Source organism: Solanum lycopersicum, chromosome 2 (assembly GCF_036512215.1).
Source record: "Solanum lycopersicum chromosome 2, SLM_r2.1".
Classification (NCBI taxonomy): Eukaryota; Viridiplantae; Streptophyta; class Magnoliopsida; order Solanales; family Solanaceae; genus Solanum; species Solanum lycopersicum.
In genome coordinates this window covers 60059313-60080091 of record NC_090801.1, presented here as the reverse complement: position 1 = coordinate 60080091, position 20779 = coordinate 60059313, and the positions used below count along the sequence as shown (strand labels likewise).

General features: G+C 33.9%; 2 protein-coding genes across 7 annotated transcripts; one reads left to right on the top strand and one right to left on the bottom strand.

Annotated features, from left to right (window-relative positions):
- Nucleotides 1–5425: 5425 nt before the first annotated feature.
- LOC101251352 (putative 3'(2'),5'-bisphosphate nucleotidase, mitochondrial) lies at nucleotides 5426–14423 on the bottom strand. 2 transcript variants are annotated; one of them, XR_011214751.1, is made up of 10 exons: nucleotides 14114–14423; nucleotides 13922–14024; nucleotides 13304–13406; nucleotides 12616–12824; nucleotides 12375–12434; nucleotides 9966–10348; nucleotides 9241–9353; nucleotides 8431–8509; nucleotides 7469–7540; nucleotides 5426–5891 (listed from the first exon to the last, which is right to left on the bottom strand). XR_011214751.1 is itself a non-coding variant. In XM_004232743.5 (9 exons), the coding sequence occupies exons 1-9, from the start codon at nucleotides 14206–14208 to the stop codon at nucleotides 5742–5744; spliced, it is 1254 nt and encodes a 417-aa protein (XP_004232791.1). In that variant the 5' UTR covers nucleotides 14209–14423; the 3' UTR covers nucleotides 5426–5741. The 2 variants fall into 2 exon arrangements, 1 of the variants encoding a protein (XP_004232791.1); XM_004232743.5 differs by lacking the exon at nucleotides 9241–9353.
- A 531-nt stretch (nucleotides 14424–14954) lies between these two features.
- LOC101266794 (pentatricopeptide repeat-containing protein At4g13650) lies at nucleotides 14955–20607 on the top strand. Of its 5 annotated transcripts, none has more exons than XM_069293702.1 (6): nucleotides 14955–15336; nucleotides 15450–18652; nucleotides 19049–19314; nucleotides 19510–19573; nucleotides 19707–19814; nucleotides 20301–20607. In XM_069293702.1, exons 1-2 carry the CDS (start codon nucleotides 15286–15288, stop codon nucleotides 18570–18572), a joined length of 3174 nt encoding a protein of 1057 aa, XP_069149803.1. In that variant the 5' UTR covers nucleotides 14955–15285; the 3' UTR covers nucleotides 18573–18652; nucleotides 19049–19314; nucleotides 19510–19573; nucleotides 19707–19814; nucleotides 20301–20607. The 5 variants fall into 5 exon arrangements, with proteins under 5 accessions (XP_069149803.1, XP_025885186.1, XP_025885187.1 ...); XM_026029401.2 differs by having other exon boundaries at nucleotides 19049–19333; nucleotides 19707–19942; XM_026029402.2 differs by lacking the exon at nucleotides 19049–19314 and having other exon boundaries at nucleotides 19707–19942.
- The last annotated feature ends 172 nt before the right edge of the window (nucleotides 20608–20779 follow it).

The following is a 20779-nucleotide window of genomic DNA, read 5'->3' as shown; positions in this document are numbered from 1 at the left end:
ATCAATTTTGAAATGAAGCAAAATGCTAATTGGATTTCAAGTTTTTTGACTTTGTATAGTTGAAAAGAGACTCAACTATCCAAAGTAGCATAAAACTGTGAGTGCACTATACCAAATACCAATAATTAGCTATCCTAATTACATTCTTAAGTAGACCACATTCTCGAGATATCAATCATAATATTTCAAATTTTTCTTCTTCACATATATAAAAGTCTTAACGTTAATTCCAGTAAATTAACTCATCTTCGACGTCTTACTTTAAATAAAATTTTCTCTCCTTTACCTTCCTGATCGTAGATAGTGATCGGGCCCTAGGATTTTGATATATACAAAGAGAGGCGGAGCCAGTTGGGGGTTCATAGCTTTAGACAAATTTACTAATTTTTTTTAGACTCTGTATTTGTATTTGAAAATTAAAAAAATATATATACGTATATTAATTTGTGAACCCTTAACAAATTGACTGATGACTAGGGCATGAAAATACTTTTTCAAACCCCATTCGATGGATATTATATTATTTATATATAATTAAAATAATTATATATATATATATATATATATATATATATATATATATATATATATTAACTGTCGAACTTTCATACGTCTATTTGTACAAATTTTGAACCCTTTATATGTATATATATATTACTATTGATAAGCGATCGACGGCTTGAAGCTAATAATATCTGCTTGAAATGTGGCTGGATTATTTATTAGACAAACTTAATCAATATGTGGAAATAAATAAACTACTTCAGTCGTTTCTGAATTCTGATAAAGCACAAAAGTGGAAAAAAATAAATTAAAAATATCATGGCTTTGTAGGCTAGTATTATCTATGTATAATCCAATCCGATTAATCAACACCACGTCATTGTTTCAAAATTATTTATAAATATATAAATGTGACGCTATTGTAGTTATTTTTTAACTAATAAATCATTTTAATTAATAATTGTTTTAGAAAAGCTAGAGACCTAATACGTGTCCTCCTGCAATACCTTAGCCTCTTCATAGTTAGGACCACAAGCCAAGAAATCAAGATTGTGACAAATCAATCTCATATACACGTTTTATGATGTGAGAGTTCATAGATTTAAAATTTCGATACTTTCTCCTTCTTGTTAATATTATATTTTAAAAGCATTTAGAGTTATTATACTAATTTTAATTTGTTTCGTTATCCAAGTGATATTCCGTCAACTTTGCATATCTTAATTAATTTTATGAATATCTGTTAATATCTTCTACCAATAACATACTATATAACTTGATTATCAAAGTTCGAACAGATGAAAAAAAATTTGTATATGAGATCATGAATCTCAATTGTTTAACCGACCACACCTTTTGGATGCAAATGCAACATAACTATAAATCACTGCAAGAGAAATCGTAAGATTTGGTTTGAAATTATGTTTTTATTCTGTAAATCCAGAAAAATTTAAGAAATTATGAGCTTGATAGAAACGATAATTTTTTTAATTTTTACACCATATTTAAAGGACGAGGTCTATTAAATGGGAAGAAAAAGGACATAAGAGATTTGGCAAAAGTTGTAAGATTGAGACACGTGCTGTGGTGTAAAGGATTATAGATTTTAGTTAGTAATATTTTGATTTGAATCACAAGAAGTCGGGCGCCTACTATATATTGATGATGTTATTATTTTTAGACGTGGAAAGGTAATATTTATTTCATGTGAAATAGGAAAGTTCATAATAAATTAAATAAAACAACTTTATCTGTGTCTCAAATAAGTTAACATATAGCCCCTATATTAAGATTTAGGTCAAATCTTATTTTAATATCCAGTATGATTTGCCCTGTTCATTTCCTATGCAAGCTGTTCATTTTGACCCCCCCCAAAAAAAATAAAATTCTAGCTTCTACTTGCTTGTGTCCCCTTCTCACTCCTTAATTAGAAATTGTTTGGCTACTTTTACTATGTAATTTCGAAGATAAAAGTCAAAATTTAAGTTTTATAGATTCGATTCTTAAAATTTACTAGTTATAATTAATTAATTTTATTGTTTTTTTAAAGTTATGAGTGTGTATATATATAAAATAGTATTATTTATTATGATTTTACTGAATTATTAGGCATATATTTTTTTTCGTTTAATATATTGAGTTAAAATGAACTTACGCGATATGCAAATACATTATTTTATTGAGATTTTAATGTTGTGATTAGTTATGATAATATACCAACCAAACGATCCCTTGTATATAAAAAATTATTCTACTTTGCATTAATATTTTTTATTTAAATACATAATATATCTTAATCAGAGATACTGAATGGTGTACATAAATCACATTGAAAGTGTTCAACCCAATATTTTTGGCTAGTATTTTCAGATTTTGGTGTTGTACGTGGAGGTACTTCTAGATTATTAAATTGTGTTTAGCATGCTGATTGTGCGGGCTAGTACAATTAGCACTTAATTAAGGAACACATAATCCTCAGATCGGCAACCACTTGTCCAGATTATAAAGTAATTATAGAGCAAGTTTGACATTTAATTAACAGATGGTTACATCCTAATTACTTCTTATTAAGTTAAACATTATTTACGACTTATGTCTTGCAAATTGTAAAAGAACCTTCGTTTCAACGATTCAAGAAGATACATGTAATATATATTCTCAAGAAAATCATACGATCTTGAGAAAATAAATTATGAATATGTTGAAATCAAACATACTAAAACAGGAAGTTACTTGTGATAATTATAGAGAGTAGGTTTGGTAGTTAATTTAACAAACTAATGCTTAGTTTCATGCAAATACTCAAATTAGGTAGTACGCGTCCAATTATTTAGGTGGATTCTATCGAAAAATGGAGATGTGTATTTTACTGCGATACCTAAACGGATTCAAGAAATTTATAAATTTCCATATAATAATAATAATTGAATCATAGTCAACTATTATATACTCTTTCGTGAACCATATATTGTAGTTTAAATAAGTCTCATGTTATGGTGAGCTGTTCAATTTTCCAACAAACCCTTCAATATATTAACTAACCCTGGATAATAATATTCATCTTCGAAATTAAATCTATTTTATTATAGGATTTGTTGGCTATTTGTGGAAGAAGGACCAAATTAAAGTGCTTGTGGATGGCACTTTTTTGTTACTATTTTAAGAAATTCCACCTTATTATAAAAAAAAAAACATTATATTTGTATGGTGTACCAAGAGAGTGACACTATCATTTCAATCAGGCCATGCATATAACAATATTTTACTCAATAACCATGCAATATAGGAATATATATATATATACACACACATACACATCACATATCTTCCCTTTTGTTCCATTTTTATCTGCCTCACATAATTCCATATCCATCTATATTAATTTATCCTTAATTTAAACCAATCATTACAATAATTTTTGGTAAACTAATCATATTAGACCAAACATTATTTTATGGATGCACTGAGATTTTCTATCCCTTCCTTTCCAATGCGAGACTCAACCCTATTCCGCCTCAATTCCATAATAAAATCGGAGGAAGAATTTTAATTTTATTATAAAATACATATATATATATATATATATTAGTGAGTTTTGAAAAAATTATTTATATATCGAATAAGTTTTTAATCACAAAAGTAGGATCTAACTTAAATTATTGACTTAAGAGAAGAAAATAGGCAATTTATTACAATTAAAAAGGAAATACTTTATACAACTAGAAATTGAAAAATATGTGATGTATAGAATTAACCAAGTAGATTATATTAACAACCTACTAAGTACTAATATTTTATTAATAACATTACAGTAGGCACAATCTTAGGCTAATGTCGCAGATTTTGGTGTCATCAAAGGATTTTTGAATTATAAAATTAAGTCTAGATTGCTGATTATGCAAATAAGTACAATTAGTAGCACTTAATTAATCAACGAAGGCATAGTCTCTCACACCCTCAAATGTGTCCACGTATATAATAGAGTAGATCATAAAATTAATTTAACTACTGCTCACATATATCAATACTTGGATCATTAACTTCTTGTCCAAAAGTTAGTGTTGGCTAAAAATACATTTGTTGTCTACATTTTAAATTGACCAGCAAACGTATGCACTTTACGAAGAATTTACCATCAAATTTAAAATATGTTTTTTTTTTCCTTTTCTGTGGACAACTATTCTGTGTATTATCAAAACAAGTTAACTTTTAAAATAATTTACAATTACAAAGATATTTAAAATTATTTTAGATCTCAAAGTTTAAAAATTATCTCATCATGTCAAGTTAAATAATATCGAATAAAAATAGGACCGAAGGAGTAGCTTATTATTTAAGCCAGATATGTGTGTGGTGTACCAATAGAGTGACAGAAATATTTTAAGCAGAGCCATGCACATAATATTTTACTCAATAACCACATAATCTATGTAGACGAGAGCACATAATTGGTGAATAATACTATATTGGGATGCTTAGAACTTTGAATTAATTAATTAAATATTTTTTAAAGGACTACAACTGGCATTCATGAAAATTCGAGATCATTCTAAGTAATAGGGCCCTCTAAATGCTTAATTTACCAGTTTCTTGCCATTTTAATTGGGTATACGTGGATTACTTCAAAGAACAGTTGACATTTCTGGAATGATCCTACGAATTATATATGACGAATAATATAAAATGATCATAAGTAGAATTTCCATCTGAAGAGGCAATAATTTGATGACACATGGTGACTAAGTAGTCCATAATAATAGTAATGATGATAATATTTAGGGCGCTTTCAATGCAAGAAACATGAACCACAAACAGTGTTGTTGTCTCATGAAGGATAAAATATTGTCAAATGGATTGGGTCTAATTGGCCAGGCACGAAAGTGAAAATAATTATTTTATGAGTGTATAAATCTCAATATTAACAGAATCTTAACCTCTGGAGTCGATTGAATGAATTTGGAGAAAATGAGCTTAGAAATGCACGCTCATGCATTCCCATTTGTCTTAGCCGAATAGAGTTTACCTAGTATCTGTTGTTAGTAAAAGATAATAAATATCTCATAAAATTAGTCTAAGTGTACAAAAATTGAGAATGGGATCACAATCATTTAAAAAAAATGCACGCTCATGCAATAATGCCCTTTAATTTATTAGAATTAGAGTCTTATTAGAATATAAGACTATAACTAAAGACGTATCAGCTTCATTAAAGTCATTGCACCTTACAACATCAAAGATAACAACTTAAAAAGATGCTTGAGGACCAAATATGTGCAGAAACTAGATGCTTGGTTTCAAGTTTAGGCATCTCTAATATATGCATGCAAGCAGAGAGACCAAGAATTCTGGATAAAACGCGGCGATATTTTTGTGCAATATTTTTAAATGATAATTGACAATGTTGTTTGTTGAGGAAAATAAATAGAAGAAAATGACCTTTTCGGATCCTGATAGATAATAATGAGTTACAATGCTTGGGTTATACATGAAAGTCCAGTTCTTAAGTAATATCTATTCCTTGAATATAATAAATGAATCCTTCTCCATGAAGATCCCATACTTGAAGGATGTTTAAGTGGAAGTCGAAGAGTTAGCCAATGAGGCCCAAAGAATACAAGTATGCTAAGAAACAATGGCAAATATACTGTTCAATGGCCCGGACATCAGGGTTATTATAAAAAATACAGATTGACAAAAAGAATTAGAGGTATAATTTGTCACCAGAAACACCTGAGCCGTCAATTGATTGATGGATTTGAAGAGATGAGTCCAAGTATCTGATTATGTAAGATATAATTCGTCACAAGAAAGCCACCAGATGGAAATATAGTTCTCCTTGCAACTTGATCTGCTGCAAAATCAATTGAACTTCCTTCCCAGTCAGTCACCTGAAAAGAATTTACATGCATGCTGATTAACTAGGATAATAGCAAGTCAGACTCGTTTATTTTTATGATAGAAAGAACGCTTCAAGAAAAAGATTCATGTTAATTGATGTATAGTCTACGCATTTTCCCTCAAGTAGAAAGGTAAAGGATAAATAGAAAGCCTTTAAATTGAGAAGAATCAAGCAAGGAAATCAAAGCTAGCGCTCAAAAGATTTCCCTAGCTTAGTGGCTTTACATCCTAATGTGCCAAATGAACAAGGTCGCAAACAGGATACATCCCCCCTTAGTAACACAATCAGGGAAAAGCTTGATAGTGATAATAGTCTACGATGGGTCATCTAAAGAACGAAAATAATAATAGAGGTATGGTATTTTATGCAGTTGTTGCTTCTCTGGGGCTATAATTGAATCTACATCTGATTGACAAAAGAGAATTTTAAGGAGGTAGCACATATTCATCATCATGTAAATAAAGATCCGAAGTGTTTAATCTCCTAAACTGGTCGGTGATGGGATCAATTGTCTCGTTATATGGGGAATCCTCAGCTAATGGAGTTGTGCCAAAATCCATTTTCTTATAATGGTATCACAGTCAGAACCATCACTAATACTAATTCTTTGTTTACTTAATGTTAACCCCCATCTTATATTGCTCACGCCCCAGATGTCCAGTTCTGAGTCTGGCTGTGTGTACAATCTCCCTCTTAAGTCCATCTTTGTTAGCTTCAGAATCAGGGGATCCAACTCTTTTCATCTTTGATGACAATAGTCTAGACTTTATTTTCTTTAGTAAAGGTTGGAGATCTTTTTTTGCTTCTAGTCCATACCTCCAACTTATTATATTTTTATCAGCTTTTAGTTTGTCAACTTCCCTTGTAAAGAGTTGGAATATCCAACTTAGTTATGACAAGGAGGTTTGTTTTCTGTCCCCCTCCTTCAAGTGTTCTGTAAGTCCATTTTCCTTATCACAAAGAGGTAGAAATATCATTTTGTTTTAATCTGCCTGCAGTTCACAGATGTTTTAAGAGAAATGCTCAACATTTATTTCGATCTACTCTTTCATTTGTGAGACATGATTACATCACCATGAGAAAGCTAAAGTAACCTGCCTTGTTACTTATACTTCTAATATTTTGTGCCTATTAGAGATGGAAATAATTATCTCCAACAGATTAAGAATAAATGGGCCTTAATGATTTGGGAAACTGTTTTCTTTAAAGCAAACCGCAGGAGTTATGCTCTGTGGTGTGAAAAAATTTCGCCTCCCAACCAATTCTCAAGTTCTCATCTATATCCATTCTACCTTGATCAAGAACCTGCATGCGAATTGGCTTCAATAACAGAAAAAGACGACGCCTACATCTCGAGTTACACAAATAAAAAGGTAGTTTTGTTAGGATTACTTAAGTTTTATGTAGGTTTACTAAATATTATACCAACTGTTCTGTTTTCTCCAATAGCTGGTTATAAATGGAAATTATTAGCAGAGAACTAAAGATATATGCGTATGCAGAAAAGAATAGCCCATCAGAGAGATGCATAGACACATAAAGGAATACCAATAGGAAGACACATACCTTTCCCCCGGCTTCATGAACACATATGATTCCAACAGCATGGTCCCAAGCAGGGGCATAGCCAGAGATTTTCTTCAGTTGAGTCATATATTTTTATCAGAATGTTGAACATTCAAAAGAAAGAATATGCTAACACATAGATTTTGTGGCATCAATAGATGATGATTGAGTAAATCCAGTCAACTTGAAGTGACCAACAAAGGAAGAAAGAAACAACTTTATGACAAAATAATCAAATTTCCATGAAATTATTTTCATTTAATTTTGCTCTCCAGTGCCGATAATTAAAGTATATTGTTATTCAAATGTGATAGCATAAATGCATTTTTTATCAATCTGTAATTCAAATATATATATATATATATATGTATATATATATATATATATAAAACAATCTGTTATGAAGTTGTTATGGAAACCTCAGAAGGCTTGTTTCTGCAAATAAGTTTGGACCACGGACTATAAACCCAAATTAGTATGTCTTTCTCATAATCTCAAGAAAGTTTGTAGTATCCTATATTCCTCGTGTTCATAGAATTGAAAAGCATGACCAATGTAACTCCACTAGTAATCTCAAGAAAGTCTGCACTAATTACACTTTTATTACAACAAACATGGCTCAATCACAAGCTAGTTGGGGTTGGCTATAAGAATTAGTACTTTCCGTGGCGTTCCATATAACCCGTCTCAATTCAATATTTATAAGAACAGTTTTTCTACTACTAGAATTCTTATTTTTAGTCTTGTATAAATCTCTAACAAGATCAACAGACTCCTAGAATAACATACAATTTAACTCTTATTGTTTGTAGAAACTTAGCCAGGGTAAAATTTGTGCTAGCGCCATAAAACATCTTAACTACAAGGGGCTTCACTAAAGGATCACAAGTCTACAACTTTAATGACATGAGGCACAAGCTCACTTGATTGCAGTTATCTATAATGTGAAATTAAAAAATTACCTTCATAACTTTTCTGGTTGTTGCACGAAGAAGAAAAACTGACGCTCTACCAGAAGCCACCATCATATATTTGCACAAACTGTGGAGCAGAAGAAAATTGCATTAAAAGAATGTGGAAAAACCATCAAAGAAACACGACAACATAACTAGTTTCTAACCCTAAAAGGAGAGTCGGAAGACAATGTGGTAAATTCACAATTGAACAATTCATCCAATGGAGTCTAATTTAGAGCATCACGAAAAAATATACATAAATGTGACCATTGTGATTCTGTCCAGAGGTAATGTAAAAATAGTGTCCCTCAATCTCTACTGGAGGTAATTCATGAACCTCTGTCGAAAATGAATTAGATAATGATAATTCCACATAAGCTAATAACAAAATACTGCTAAAAAACAAATTTCCTACACAGAAGAAGGGTGTGTTGGTGTTTTGTGGTGCTTCACAAGACTAATCAAGCAGATCAATGACAAATATAATCATCTTAGATGGATTTCAATAACTGAAATAATGTGTGGTCAAAGAAGTCAAGTAACGAACTGTGGATTATAAGCTTTTTCAAGTATAACAAGAATCTGATGTTATATAAGTAACTCGAAGACAACTAATTTAATCAATATCCTGATCAAATAGTTTCAGGTATTATGAACTCTACTCAAATAGTTTCAGATATGTGGACTGACATTGAAGAATAGCAGACACTAAAATATCGCATAGAGTCCCCCTCCTCCAGAATATTATTCTAGTGAACATGACTTTTGAAGAAAACCCATTGTACACAATGAAATAAGTATCTGAAAGATGCCTACCAGCACTAGTATCTCTATAGTTGCAGCAATTTTGGTGGGGAAAGCTTAACAGTTAGAGACACAAATAAGAAATCCTGAAATCAAGGAAAAAAGTTCTTTTTTTTTCTAAGTTCCTGAAACAGAGAAATACAAAGATCAGAGGATAAAATCGGGTGGTGGAGAATACTCGCCCAGATATTACCCTTCACATCTGTGATTCAGACAATTTGATGATCATGAACAAATACAATTTGTTTTACAAAGATATAATTATTAAGATATTCACTGCATGTGTATGTATAAGATCAGTGATAATAGAGTGTCGTATTATGCTCAGATTATATCATCAGCTCAGATCATATCAGAAATCACAAATGGGTTTCCAACATGTATGCCAGCCATATGTAAACCAGTTTTATCGCATGTTTAACTACTTTTAAGTGTGCTTGTGACCAGCATTCAAACTGAAAATGCTTTAATAAGTTCATTCATCTATATTAATTTTCTTCCTCAGCTCTACATTTATTGAACCCTTATTTTCTAATAAGGATCACTATCACAATTTTCATTTAATTGTCTACTCCTATATCAAAATGCATCCACATTTTTGGAGGCCTATCTAGTTTGAAAACATTATTTAAATGTCAATTGTAGGCAAGAGACAGTTGTTCATCACACATCTAACGTCAAAGCACCAATCTTACTAAAATAATGCCTGAGAATTATCTTTGACAAGAAGACATCACCTTCCACAGCATGCAGGAACAAGAAGGATGTCTCCTTTCCCTATTTTTTCAGAGTCTGTTTTTGCATTAAATGAGGATGATAGAGGAAAAGACTCCCACTTCTGACTTTCTGGTGTACAAAAACGTGCCTCCTTAAGTACTTGGCATCCATCGACGGAGCATCTTGTCCAACTTTGAGACAACTCGATGGTTAACTTGTGTGACAACCTTTGTTTCCACGTTCCACAACCCACGTGAGAAACCATAATCATCCCAGATCTGGAGAAATTGTTTCCAGTTTCTTGAACACCGGTGACACATATAACAAAATAGTCTTCATCCCAGTTAGGGCACCCCATAACTCCCAAAACAATCTGTCCTTCAACCACAAGAGCCAAAGCCACCTAACAATAAAACCTAACCAAATAAGTAAAAGAAATGGCAAGAGGTATAATCTCAATTCAATCAGTTCACAAATCCTAAAAGAACATGCTATGATGGAAAGCTATGTATATAACGTCGGAGACTCTTTAGTTACGAAGACTTCTTTTTGGAGAAATATTAATACTTTAACCTGAAACGTGTTGTCAGGAAAAAAGAACAAAACAAAGAGGATGAGGGGAGACAAAAAGAGAGGCCTGATACGAGTGCTTTCCACTGTAATACCAATATAAAGGTTTCACCCTTATAAAATCATTCCTCGCATCCTTCACCAATTGATATGAATTCTTTCCCTTTTGATGAGTAGGGAGAAATTATTGAAAGCAATGGAACTAATACCACCCATACTATAGAGTAATTTGATTGAAAATTAGTAAGCTACTAAAAATAGTTGAAGTATAGAAGAATACATCAGAACCTTAAGGTGACGAGGATAATACCAGTAAATAATCTGTATTTTTTAGGATTATTCCCTCTTAAGTGAAAAGTAGCCTTTGTGGGTAACAAACTAGGAAAAATCAGTACATAATTCCCGGACACCAAGGTTATAAAAAAAAAGTACCTAATTCAGATTCAGTGATGCTCCATGACCAGACAGTTAGGAATTGGGTACTGGGTTCACCAGACAAGGAGTTAGAGTCAGGTGTCAATCACGTCCCACCTCAGTCTTGGAGCGTGACAGACTGCTTGCAAGAAAGAGAATAGTCCGGGCATTAGAAACTTGAGGCAACTTAACAACAGTTTAATGATGAAATGCTGTGGTGATTTTGTTCAGAACAACATGTCTTATAGCAATAGGTAACTGATGAAAAACGTGTCTCTAAAGGACATTGATATTCAAAGGTGGTGCCTGCTCCTTATGATGTGGGAGTTAGGAAAAATGTTAGAGCTTTATGGTCGAGTTTTTCTGAGTAATATTGGTTTCAAAGTGGGTGATGGCAGGAAGATTGCTTTTCATAGTAGTAAATAGATTAGGAATGGTCCATTGAAAGAGCAGTTTCCTAATTTATTAGGACTAATTTTGTTATCTGACACCACTTTGTTCAGTAATACAGGGCAAGATGGATGGAATCTCAGTTTCAGAAGACATATGAATGATTGGAAGATGGGCAGATTTGCTAAATTTTTGAAAGCCTTGGAATCCTTTCAAAACTTAGCTCATTGTCAGGATAAAATGTATTAGAAAGCTCTTAATAAGGGATGTTTCACAGTTAATTCCTGCCACTCGTCTCGAAAAACTGGTGGTAAACTGGGTAATTCATGACCGTGGAGGCAATTGGAAAATGAAAGCTTCCTACAAGGAAGGTATGCTTCGTTACTGAGAAGACCTGTTTGACACATGAAAACCTTCACAAAAGAGGCTTTCATTTGAGCTGTGGAGGTTACTTATGTGGTGAGAAGCCATAGAGAGCTTATTTGGCATCTGTCCTTGTTTTGAACTAAAACCAATCAATTAAACAACTAATACTTGCTATCTTTGGACATAGTCATGGAAAACAACTTCACATGTAATCTGTTCTCCTTACTAAAGTTCCTCCGAGATGGTTAGCTTGGGCACTAAAAGCTGATTAAAATTATGCAGGTATTAGTTATGCACTTATGTGGGTATAAGTTACCAAGTATAAGTTATGCAGGTATTAACTGTTCCATCTTCTACCCCACATAAAATAATACATCAATTCCCTCATAACTTGTGCCTGTATAGTTATGTGGATTTCTAAATTGAAAACCAAACATTGTATTAATTTTATACATGATTAACTTAATTCCTAACTAACTACCAAATGTTGTATAACTTACACAAAAATCAATACATGGATAAGCTACCTCTTTACTAGCTACTGCTAATGGTATTTCATAATTAGAATACCTATACTAGTGACAATCTTTCCTTCTTCCTTTTATGCTGGTTTAGAAAGAAGAAAAGGGAAAACAAAAGACGACAAGAAACAAAGAATAATAAGAGAAAAATATAGATTCAAGACATACCACATAGAGAGCTTCAACACCTTTAACAAACCCTCGTGTCCCGTCAATGGGATCCAGCACCTGTACCAGATCGATGAAATTTATGAAAGCTGTGTGACAAGAGGTCTATCCCCCAAAGTGGAATTGAAAATTCTATTATTTCCTTTCACAGGAATTCCTTCTTTATGTAAAGGTTTTAAAGATTGGATAGAGTTTACCATGAAAATTAGTGAATATTACTCATGAGTCAAACTCAACTTACCCAGTACGTGGCTGGGTTAGGCCCAAAATTATAAGCATCCTTGCCTCCTCTGTCAATTGCTTTCAAGACACTATCTTCGGTTACTTCGTCTCTAAAGGTTGCTTTATTAGCGACCACATCAACTACTGCTCCTACTAGATTAGTTGACCGCAAGAATGATGAGTCCTCTTCAGCCACCAAAGGAATGGACGGGAAGAGTCTGTTCATCTCTATCAGAGAAGGAAGTGATAGAGTAAAGAAACGATTCAGCTCTGTGCTAAGAGGATAATCAAGAGTGTCAGAAGGGAAATAAAACAATCTGTCATGATTGACCATTCTTAAATTATTTGATGGTTCATTAGGTACATTTTCATGTAACAAGAAAAATGCATGTCATGAAGAAATCAATTGCAGCAATGTAACGGAAGTTCACTTACGAAATAATACTCATCCTGCCACCTTCATCTTACAGTATCAATGCATCCTACCATATTTACTCTATGAAGCAGAAAGCAACTTGAGAACTATAAATAGGTTGAAAAACATTCTTACTAGAGGAAAAAATATGTGGTGAGACAAATAAGACCTCCAACATGCTTGTTGTCTATTCTCCTTCCAATTTTACAAAATGTTGTTGAAAACTGATCTCACTTCTAAATCAACTAATCACGAAGATGATAAAGAATTCAAGAAAATAAAAATGGATCACCCAAGCTGACCAAAGCCTGCACCCCGAAGTCTGCAATAGTGACTGGGGTTTGGTCATTTTTCTCAAGAATCTTATCATCATCGGAGAACAGCAAACTCTTCACCTAGCAACATCAAAAAGAAAATGAGAAAACAAGAAGCCGAACTTTACTTTCAACAAAACTTGACAGGCTGCTGACCCACCCCCACCCCCAATCAACTCTTAGAAAAGCTAATATCTTTTGTCTTCAAAATCTATGAACTTAAGCATTGAGTACACTGTAGAACACTTCACATACCAAAAATTCCATGTACTAAATCAAATTATACAGATTGTATCATAGCAGAGAGGAAGTTCCTTATTACAAATGCCACCAGTCTTTCCACATATGTGTTCTATGGAATTACAATAAAATTAGCACGATGTTCCGTCAATTCATAGAAAAACTAGTTCTTTTCAGAAAATACACTAAATTGACTAACATCTATTAACCAAATGCACCTAAAAATAATAAGTTAACACAATCAATCAACCAAACACACTGTATGTTGCCTATGTAGCGATTCCTTCTATTCAGACTCATTCAATTTCAATAACAAGTAATCGATATAAGTAGCGAGCTAAATAAAAGAAATTTACATCAACGCAGAGACGGCAAGCTCGCTCGACAACATCAACAGCAGCTTCCAGCTCTCTATAATATTTGGCTTTCTGCTCGGGGAATGGAAGACTCAAACTCGACCTGCAAACGCAGAAAGAGTAAGAATTTAGAATCGGTTAAGGAAAGTGAATTTTTAGCAACGGCGCAGAGAGTTATCAGCTGTGACAGACCTCACAGCGGCGAAGCATGGGCGAATTTCCGTACGAAATGGACGTAGGAGAGGAGTCACAGGAAACCGAACGCCGGAGCACCGGAGGAGATCCATCGTCCGGAGCAACGGATTGATTTCCGACGGTTGAAATCGGCAGAGTCTCTCACGTGTTCTCAGCACGTGCTCAGCCAATTTATATTTTTTTCCTCCTTATTTTAAACATTTTATATACTCCTCTATTAGGAAATATTTCGTTTTTAACTGAAGTTTAACATAGAAAAGGCATTTTCGTACACTAGCAGAAAATAGAGAAATACTATGAATACTTTGAAATTCGACTGAACTATTAGTTTGATTCTTAACTAATTTTAAATATATTTATTTATTTAATTTATTAATTTAAAATTTTCAGTGTTACGATATAAATAAAATTTTAAATTTTCGTTAAGTGTACAAAGTTTTCCAACACTTTCTTTAGCTTTTCTTATGCAAATATCGGATAATTTTAGAGATGATTTTATGTTTTTTCTCAAGGTTCCTTTTTTTGAGGGTACTCCCGGGAACATATCCAATGGAGACGGGGTGGGGCCTATAGCTCAGAGAATTAGAGCATGTGGCTACGAACCACGGTATCGGGGGTTCGAATCCCTCCTCGCCCACATACTGAAAATCATGCCTTTCGAACCGAACGCAATGCCCGTTTTCCAAATCAAAAAGGGCTCGTCGGGAAGAAAGATTATAAAAATTTAAGACTATTATATTACAAATTCGACATATATTAAATTAAATAATAATATTTTTAATTAGAATATAATTTGAAAATTTTTAATTAAATTAATAATTTACAGTAAGTTTTAGGTGTTCTCCATACATCCTTTTTGAAAATATTTCAATTTTCTTAGAAGTGTCTTTTCTTTGTGGATTTATAACTTAGCAAATAAAGAGGGTTTTCAGAGTACATTGCTGCTATTTGTTTCTTCTAACTGCTGAGCTTGAACTTAGAATTTTGATTTTATTTTTTAAAATCTTGTTTGTAATTAGAAGGTGTATTTCGATTAAGGATTGTTCTATATTATAAATTGTTGAAGAAAAAAAAATGTTGTTTAAAACATTGCTTAGATACCACAAAGAAGAAGAGAAAACAAAATTGGAGCTCAATTAGGTTTACAAAAGATGAATTTTGCAAAATAGATGATGAGAAATATTCAATCCCTTTTCAAGTCTACTGATTGTCTTCGCAAGGTAAAATCTTTAAAGAAAAATTCTTTCTTTATCATTTTTTGTTTTGTTTTGTTTTGTCAAGTTAGCTACTTTTTCGGTTCCCAAATATTTTTCTTTTCTTCTCTAATTTGCAGGAAATTTGGAGTTCTCAATATGGTAAACAAATTAGATTGAAGAACTGTAGTTTTAGTAGCTGTGCAAGTATAAATTCAGTGGTTCTTGATGATTGTTCAGATGAAGAAAATGAATATTATTCATCTATTGTTCATCAGCAGGTAGCGAAGGACAAAGGGTATTTTGATCATACTTATTATCTAAGCTTACTAGATAGTTGCTTGAGTGAAGGGTCAATTATAGATGCCAAGAAACTACACGGGAAGTTGTTGACATTGGGATTTGGCGCTGACTATAGGATTGGTGCTAGGTTTCTTGATATTTATGTTGCTGGTGGAGATTTATCGAGTGCATCGCAAATATTTGATAATTTGCCAATAGGAATTAGAAATGTGTCTTGCTGGAATAAATTACTGTCTGGTTTTTCAAGGATAAAAAGAAATGACGAAGTTTTCAATTTGTTTTCTCGAATGTTAGGAGAAGATGTTAATCCAGATGAGTGCACATTTTCTGAAGTTCTGCAAGCTTGCAGTGGTAACAAGGCTGCATTTCGTATCCAGGGTGTTGAACAGATTCATGCTTTGATTACGCGCTATGGTCTTGGGTTGCAGCTCATCGTTTCTAACCGTTTGATTGATTTGTATTCCAAAAATGGATTCGTAGATTCTGCTAAGCAAGTCTTTGAGGATATGGTGGTAAGGGATAGTTCGTCTTGGGTTGCCATGTTATCTGGTTTTTGCAAGAACAACCGAGAAGAAGATGCTATTCTCCTATATAAGGATATGCGTAAATTTGGAGTTATTCCGACGCCATATGTTTTCTCGAGTGTTATTAGTGCATCCACTAAGATAGAAGCATTTAATTTGGGGGAACAGCTCCATGCTAGTATTTATAAGTGGGGATTTTTATCCAATGTTTTTGTCAGTAATGCCCTTGTTACATTGTATTCTCGCTGTGGATACTTGACATTGGCAGAGCAAGTATTTGTTGAAATGCCGCAGAAGGATGGAGTTACCTATAATTCTCTAATCTCTGGTCTCTCTTTGAAAGGATTCAGTGATAAGGCTCTACAGTTATTCGAAAAAATGCAGTTAAGTTCGTTAAAACCTGACTGTGTTACAATTGCAAGCCTCTTAGGTGCTTGTGCATCATTAGGAGCTCTTCAGAAGGGAAGACAACTGCATTCTTATGCAACAAAGGCAGGTCTATGCTCAGATAGCATTATTGAAGGTTCTTTACTTGACCTTTATGTTAAGTGCTCTGACATTGAAACAGCCCATAAATTTTTCCTTGGAAGCCAGATGGAAAACATTGTTCTTTGGAATGTGATGCTCGTGGGTTATGGGCAGATGGGTGATTTGGATGAATCATTCAAAATATTTTCACTGATGCAGTTTAAAGGGCTACAACCTAATCAATACACATACCCCAGTATATTGAGAACTTGTACATCTGTTGGCGCTCTGTATCTTGGAGAACAAATACATAGCCAAGTATTAAAAACTTGCTTTTGGCAGAATGTTTATGTGTGTAGTGTGCTTATAGATATGTATGCCAAGCATGAAAAATTGGATGCAGCAGAGAAAATCTTTTGGCGTCTAAATGAGGAAGATGTTGTATCTTGGACATCTATGATTGCTGGATACGCTCAGCATGACTTCTTTGTTGAAGCTCTAAAACTTTTTAGAGAAATGCAAGACCGTGGTATTCGATCTGATAACATAGGATTTGCAAGTGCAATCAGCGCATGTGCCGGCATTCAAGCACTCTATCAAGGGAGACAAATCCATGCACAGTCAGTGATGTCAGGCTACTCATTAGATCATTCAATAGGCAATGCGTTGATTTTTCTTTATGCGAGATGCGGCAAAATACAAGATGCATATGCAGCATTTGACAAAATTGATACAAAAGATATTATTTCGTGGAATGGCTTGGTATCAGGATTCGCCCAAAGTGGATTTTGTGAAGAAGCATTAAAAGTATTTTCTAGATTGCACGGAGATGGAGTGGAAGCTAACATGTTCACATATGGATCTGCTGTTAGTGCCGCTGCTAATACCACTAATATTAAACAGGGGAAGCAGATTCATGCGAGAATAAAAAAGACAGGTTATAACGCCGAAACAGAAGCTTCCAATATCCTGATCACATTGTATGCGAAGTGCGGAAGCCTTGTGGATGCCAGGAAAGAGTTTCTTGAAATGCAAAATAAAAATGATGTTTCATGGAATGCCATGATAACAGGCTATTCTCAACATGGGTGTGGCAATGAAGCTATAGAACTGTTTGAGGAGATGAGACATCTTGGTGTGAAGCCAAACCATGTCACTTATTTGGGTGTTTTATCAGCGTGTAGCCATGTGGGTTTAGTGGATAAGGGGCTTGGCTATTTCAATTCAATGAGTAAGGATTATGGTTTAATGCCAAAACTAGAACATTATGCATCTGTTGTAGACATTTTAGGACGAGCTGGCCATTTGCAGCGTGCGATGAACTTTGTGGAGACAATGCCAGTAGAACCTGATGCAATGGTTTGGAGGACCCTCCTAAGTGCTTGCATAGTTCACAAGAACATTGAAATAGGGGAAGAGACAGGTCACCGCCTCCTAGAATTGGAGCCTCAAGACTCAGCAACTTATGTTTTATTATCAAACCTATATGCAGTTCTTGGAAGATGGGATTCTCGGAACCAGACAAGGCTACTGATGAAAGATAGAGGTGTTAAGAAAGAGCCAGGTCGTAGCTGGATTGAAGTTCAAAACACTATCCATGCATTTTTTGTTGGAGATAGACTCCATCCACTAGCAAATCATATCTATGACTTTGTGGAGGAACTAAATAAACGGGTAGTAATGATTGGTTATGTTCAAGACAATAATAGTCTTTGGAATGATCTGGAGTTGGGACAAAAAGATCCAACTGCTTATATTCACAGTGAAAAGTTAGCTATTGCATTTGGACTTTTAAGCTTGCATGAAATGATCCCCATAAGAGTGATGAAGAATCTCCGCGTCTGCAATGATTGCCACAATTGGATAAAGTGTGTGTCGAAAGTTGCAAATCGGGCCATTATTGTACGGGATGCATACAGGTTTCATCATTTTGCAGATGGTCAATGTTCCTGCAATGATTTCTGGTAATTGGAACTATTGAAGGTTGAGACGACATAGTAAACTTCCAGTGTTTGAGATTGATGCTCTGGATACTTTTATCAATAGAGGTATTAACACTTAATCTTGATGATTATAATGATTATAGCCTTGGTTCAAAAGTCAACTTAACTAAAATCCGTAATATTCATCACTTTTCAATTACCAAAAGTTCCCTATGGTATATTCCAGTTCCCGTTTTCTCAGATCTGACAAAGCTACTGATTTAATTGCTATGATTAAGCGTACCATTTTCCCTGTCAGGAAGCACAATTATAGTTAGGCGTTACTCTGATTTGTAAAAATATAAAAAGAACCTCATGCTAATGCTATCTTCTCGATAAACTCACCAGTACTCTACATTCGTTAGTTATAAAACTATGAAGCATATACTTCTATGTCAATGTTTGCATATATATTATTAGAAGTTGAAACCTCTGGAGTATGTAAGCTTCCTTCTTTTGCAGTCGTCAAAGGATGCCTGGTTTCTCAGACCATGTGTAAGCATATCCCAAGTGATCAATAAGGTTGTTTGCACTTCTCGCTCTTGGTGTAGTGGTAAGAGCAGTATCGAAATGTGTGGATTAGTTGCACATAAGGAGTTTGAATCCACGACAGACAAAAGCCTAGTATTTAAGTGTAGAAGAGTAGAGGAGCGGGTCCATTGTCCACCAAACAACAAGGTTTAACCATACGCCGCGGCCCCCGGATTTTTCTTGGCTATATAAAAAAGGTCTCAAGTACATTTCAAGGTTGACAAAATTACCATGATTTCATGTCTCTCTTCCGTTTTGGCAACCTCGCTCTGTTCTAGCTCCTCTTTCTTTTAGTGTCACTCTGGCTTGAAACTCTTTTGAGAATATGTATTGACGTGTGTACACACATTAATGTGCATACATGGTTGCTGACTTGTTGCTGTCAACTGCAGTGCATTAGTTCCAAACAACTGGACCAAGAACTGCTTCATGCGTCCTCACTGATGATAGCTGCTGGTAATGTTCTTCACTCTTAGTTTATGTCCTTCTCTTTCAAGTTGTTTTTGTCTATTTGTAGCTGAGTAATTGTGTCATGCAAGTATTTTGTTCAGATTTTCTTAAGTCAATGTCATAGTAATCAAATTTGCAGAGCATCCAGATAAAAATGAAAAACCGAAGGATCAAAAGAGTGAGCTGAAGTGAAGCTCAAAATTATGAGCCTCAAGGTGAAAGGACCAGTGGATATGTATCTGAACTGGTTAGTATATTATGTTACCATTGTCTGGTACCTTCACATGGTGTCTGGCCAGCTTGTATGCACCTAGCTGGCTACTTGCTAACTTCCACCAACACATGTACCAAGTAACTCTTGCCTCCCAGGCTTAAGTAAGTTGAGAAAACATCTCCTGGTGATTTTTTTTTCTTTGCTTCTGCTAGGAATCCACCAATGTATTTTTCAATTATATTGACACAAGTTTTGGGGGAAAAGCTGTTATTATAATATATAAAACAAGTATTTAAATCATGATGCCATCTTTTAATTAGCTTGTACCTTACAAATATGGAAGTGCACCCTTTATATAAGGACTGCAGGGTGAGAAGTAAGGTTGACAAAACGCTATTTGAAGTCGTTATCCATTTTATTCCGTGGTTGATATCGTAAAACTGAAATTTCGATCTCTTGCCCGACGTACACAAAAAAGTTGACTTGTTTTTGCTTCCCTTTTGTAACTTGTTGATGCAGGGATCGTGGTACAACTTGTTCATCCTTTTAGCAGCAATCACAGACTTTCACTTGTGGTATCTCACTTCCACGATAACCAAACAGTTGCATCAATTTATCCATTAGATAAAATGGGAGGGGGTATATATGAAGCTTTGACGTGAAAAGAGAAAAGAGATGTGAATTGTCGTTATTTTTGAGACTTCGTAGGCATATATACTTGTGATTTAAATTGTAATCGTAAGAGAGGTGGCATTTCCGACTTCACAAAGTGGAGACATCAAGTTGTCAAATTCACTGTTTTCCAACATTGATTTGGATTAGGAAACTGTCTATGTGGTTTTCTTTCGTCCAATGAGAATTTAGAAACGGTGGAAGATTAAAATCAAATTTAAAAATAACATGGCTAATAGGTTAATATAATGAAGGCCTGGATAATTGACACAGCTAGAAAATTTTCAACTTAGAATGGCAAAATTTCGCCTGGTATTTGGATGATT

Excerpts from the sequence above, each read along its gene's own strand:
- LOC101251352 (XM_004232743.5), bottom strand. The coding sequence starts at position 14,208 with ATGGATCTCCTCCGGTGCTCCGGCGTTCGGTTTCCTGTGACTCCTCTC. Across the intron at positions 12,435-12,615 it reads CTAACCCAGCCACGTACTGG|GTGCTGGATCCCATTGACGG; the intron begins GTAAGTTGAGTT and ends GATCTGGTACAG. Across the intron at positions 7,541-8,430 it reads CAACCAGAAAAGTTATGAAG|AAAATCTCTGGCTATGCCCC; the intron begins GTAATTTTTTAA and ends ACTCAACTGAAG.
- LOC101266794 (XM_026029409.2), top strand. The coding sequence starts at position 15,286 with ATGATGAGAAATATTCAATCCCTTTTCAAGTCTACTGATTGTCTTCGC. Across the intron at positions 15,337-15,449 it reads CTACTGATTGTCTTCGCAAG|GAAATTTGGAGTTCTCAATA; the intron begins GTAAAATCTTTA and ends TCTAATTTGCAG.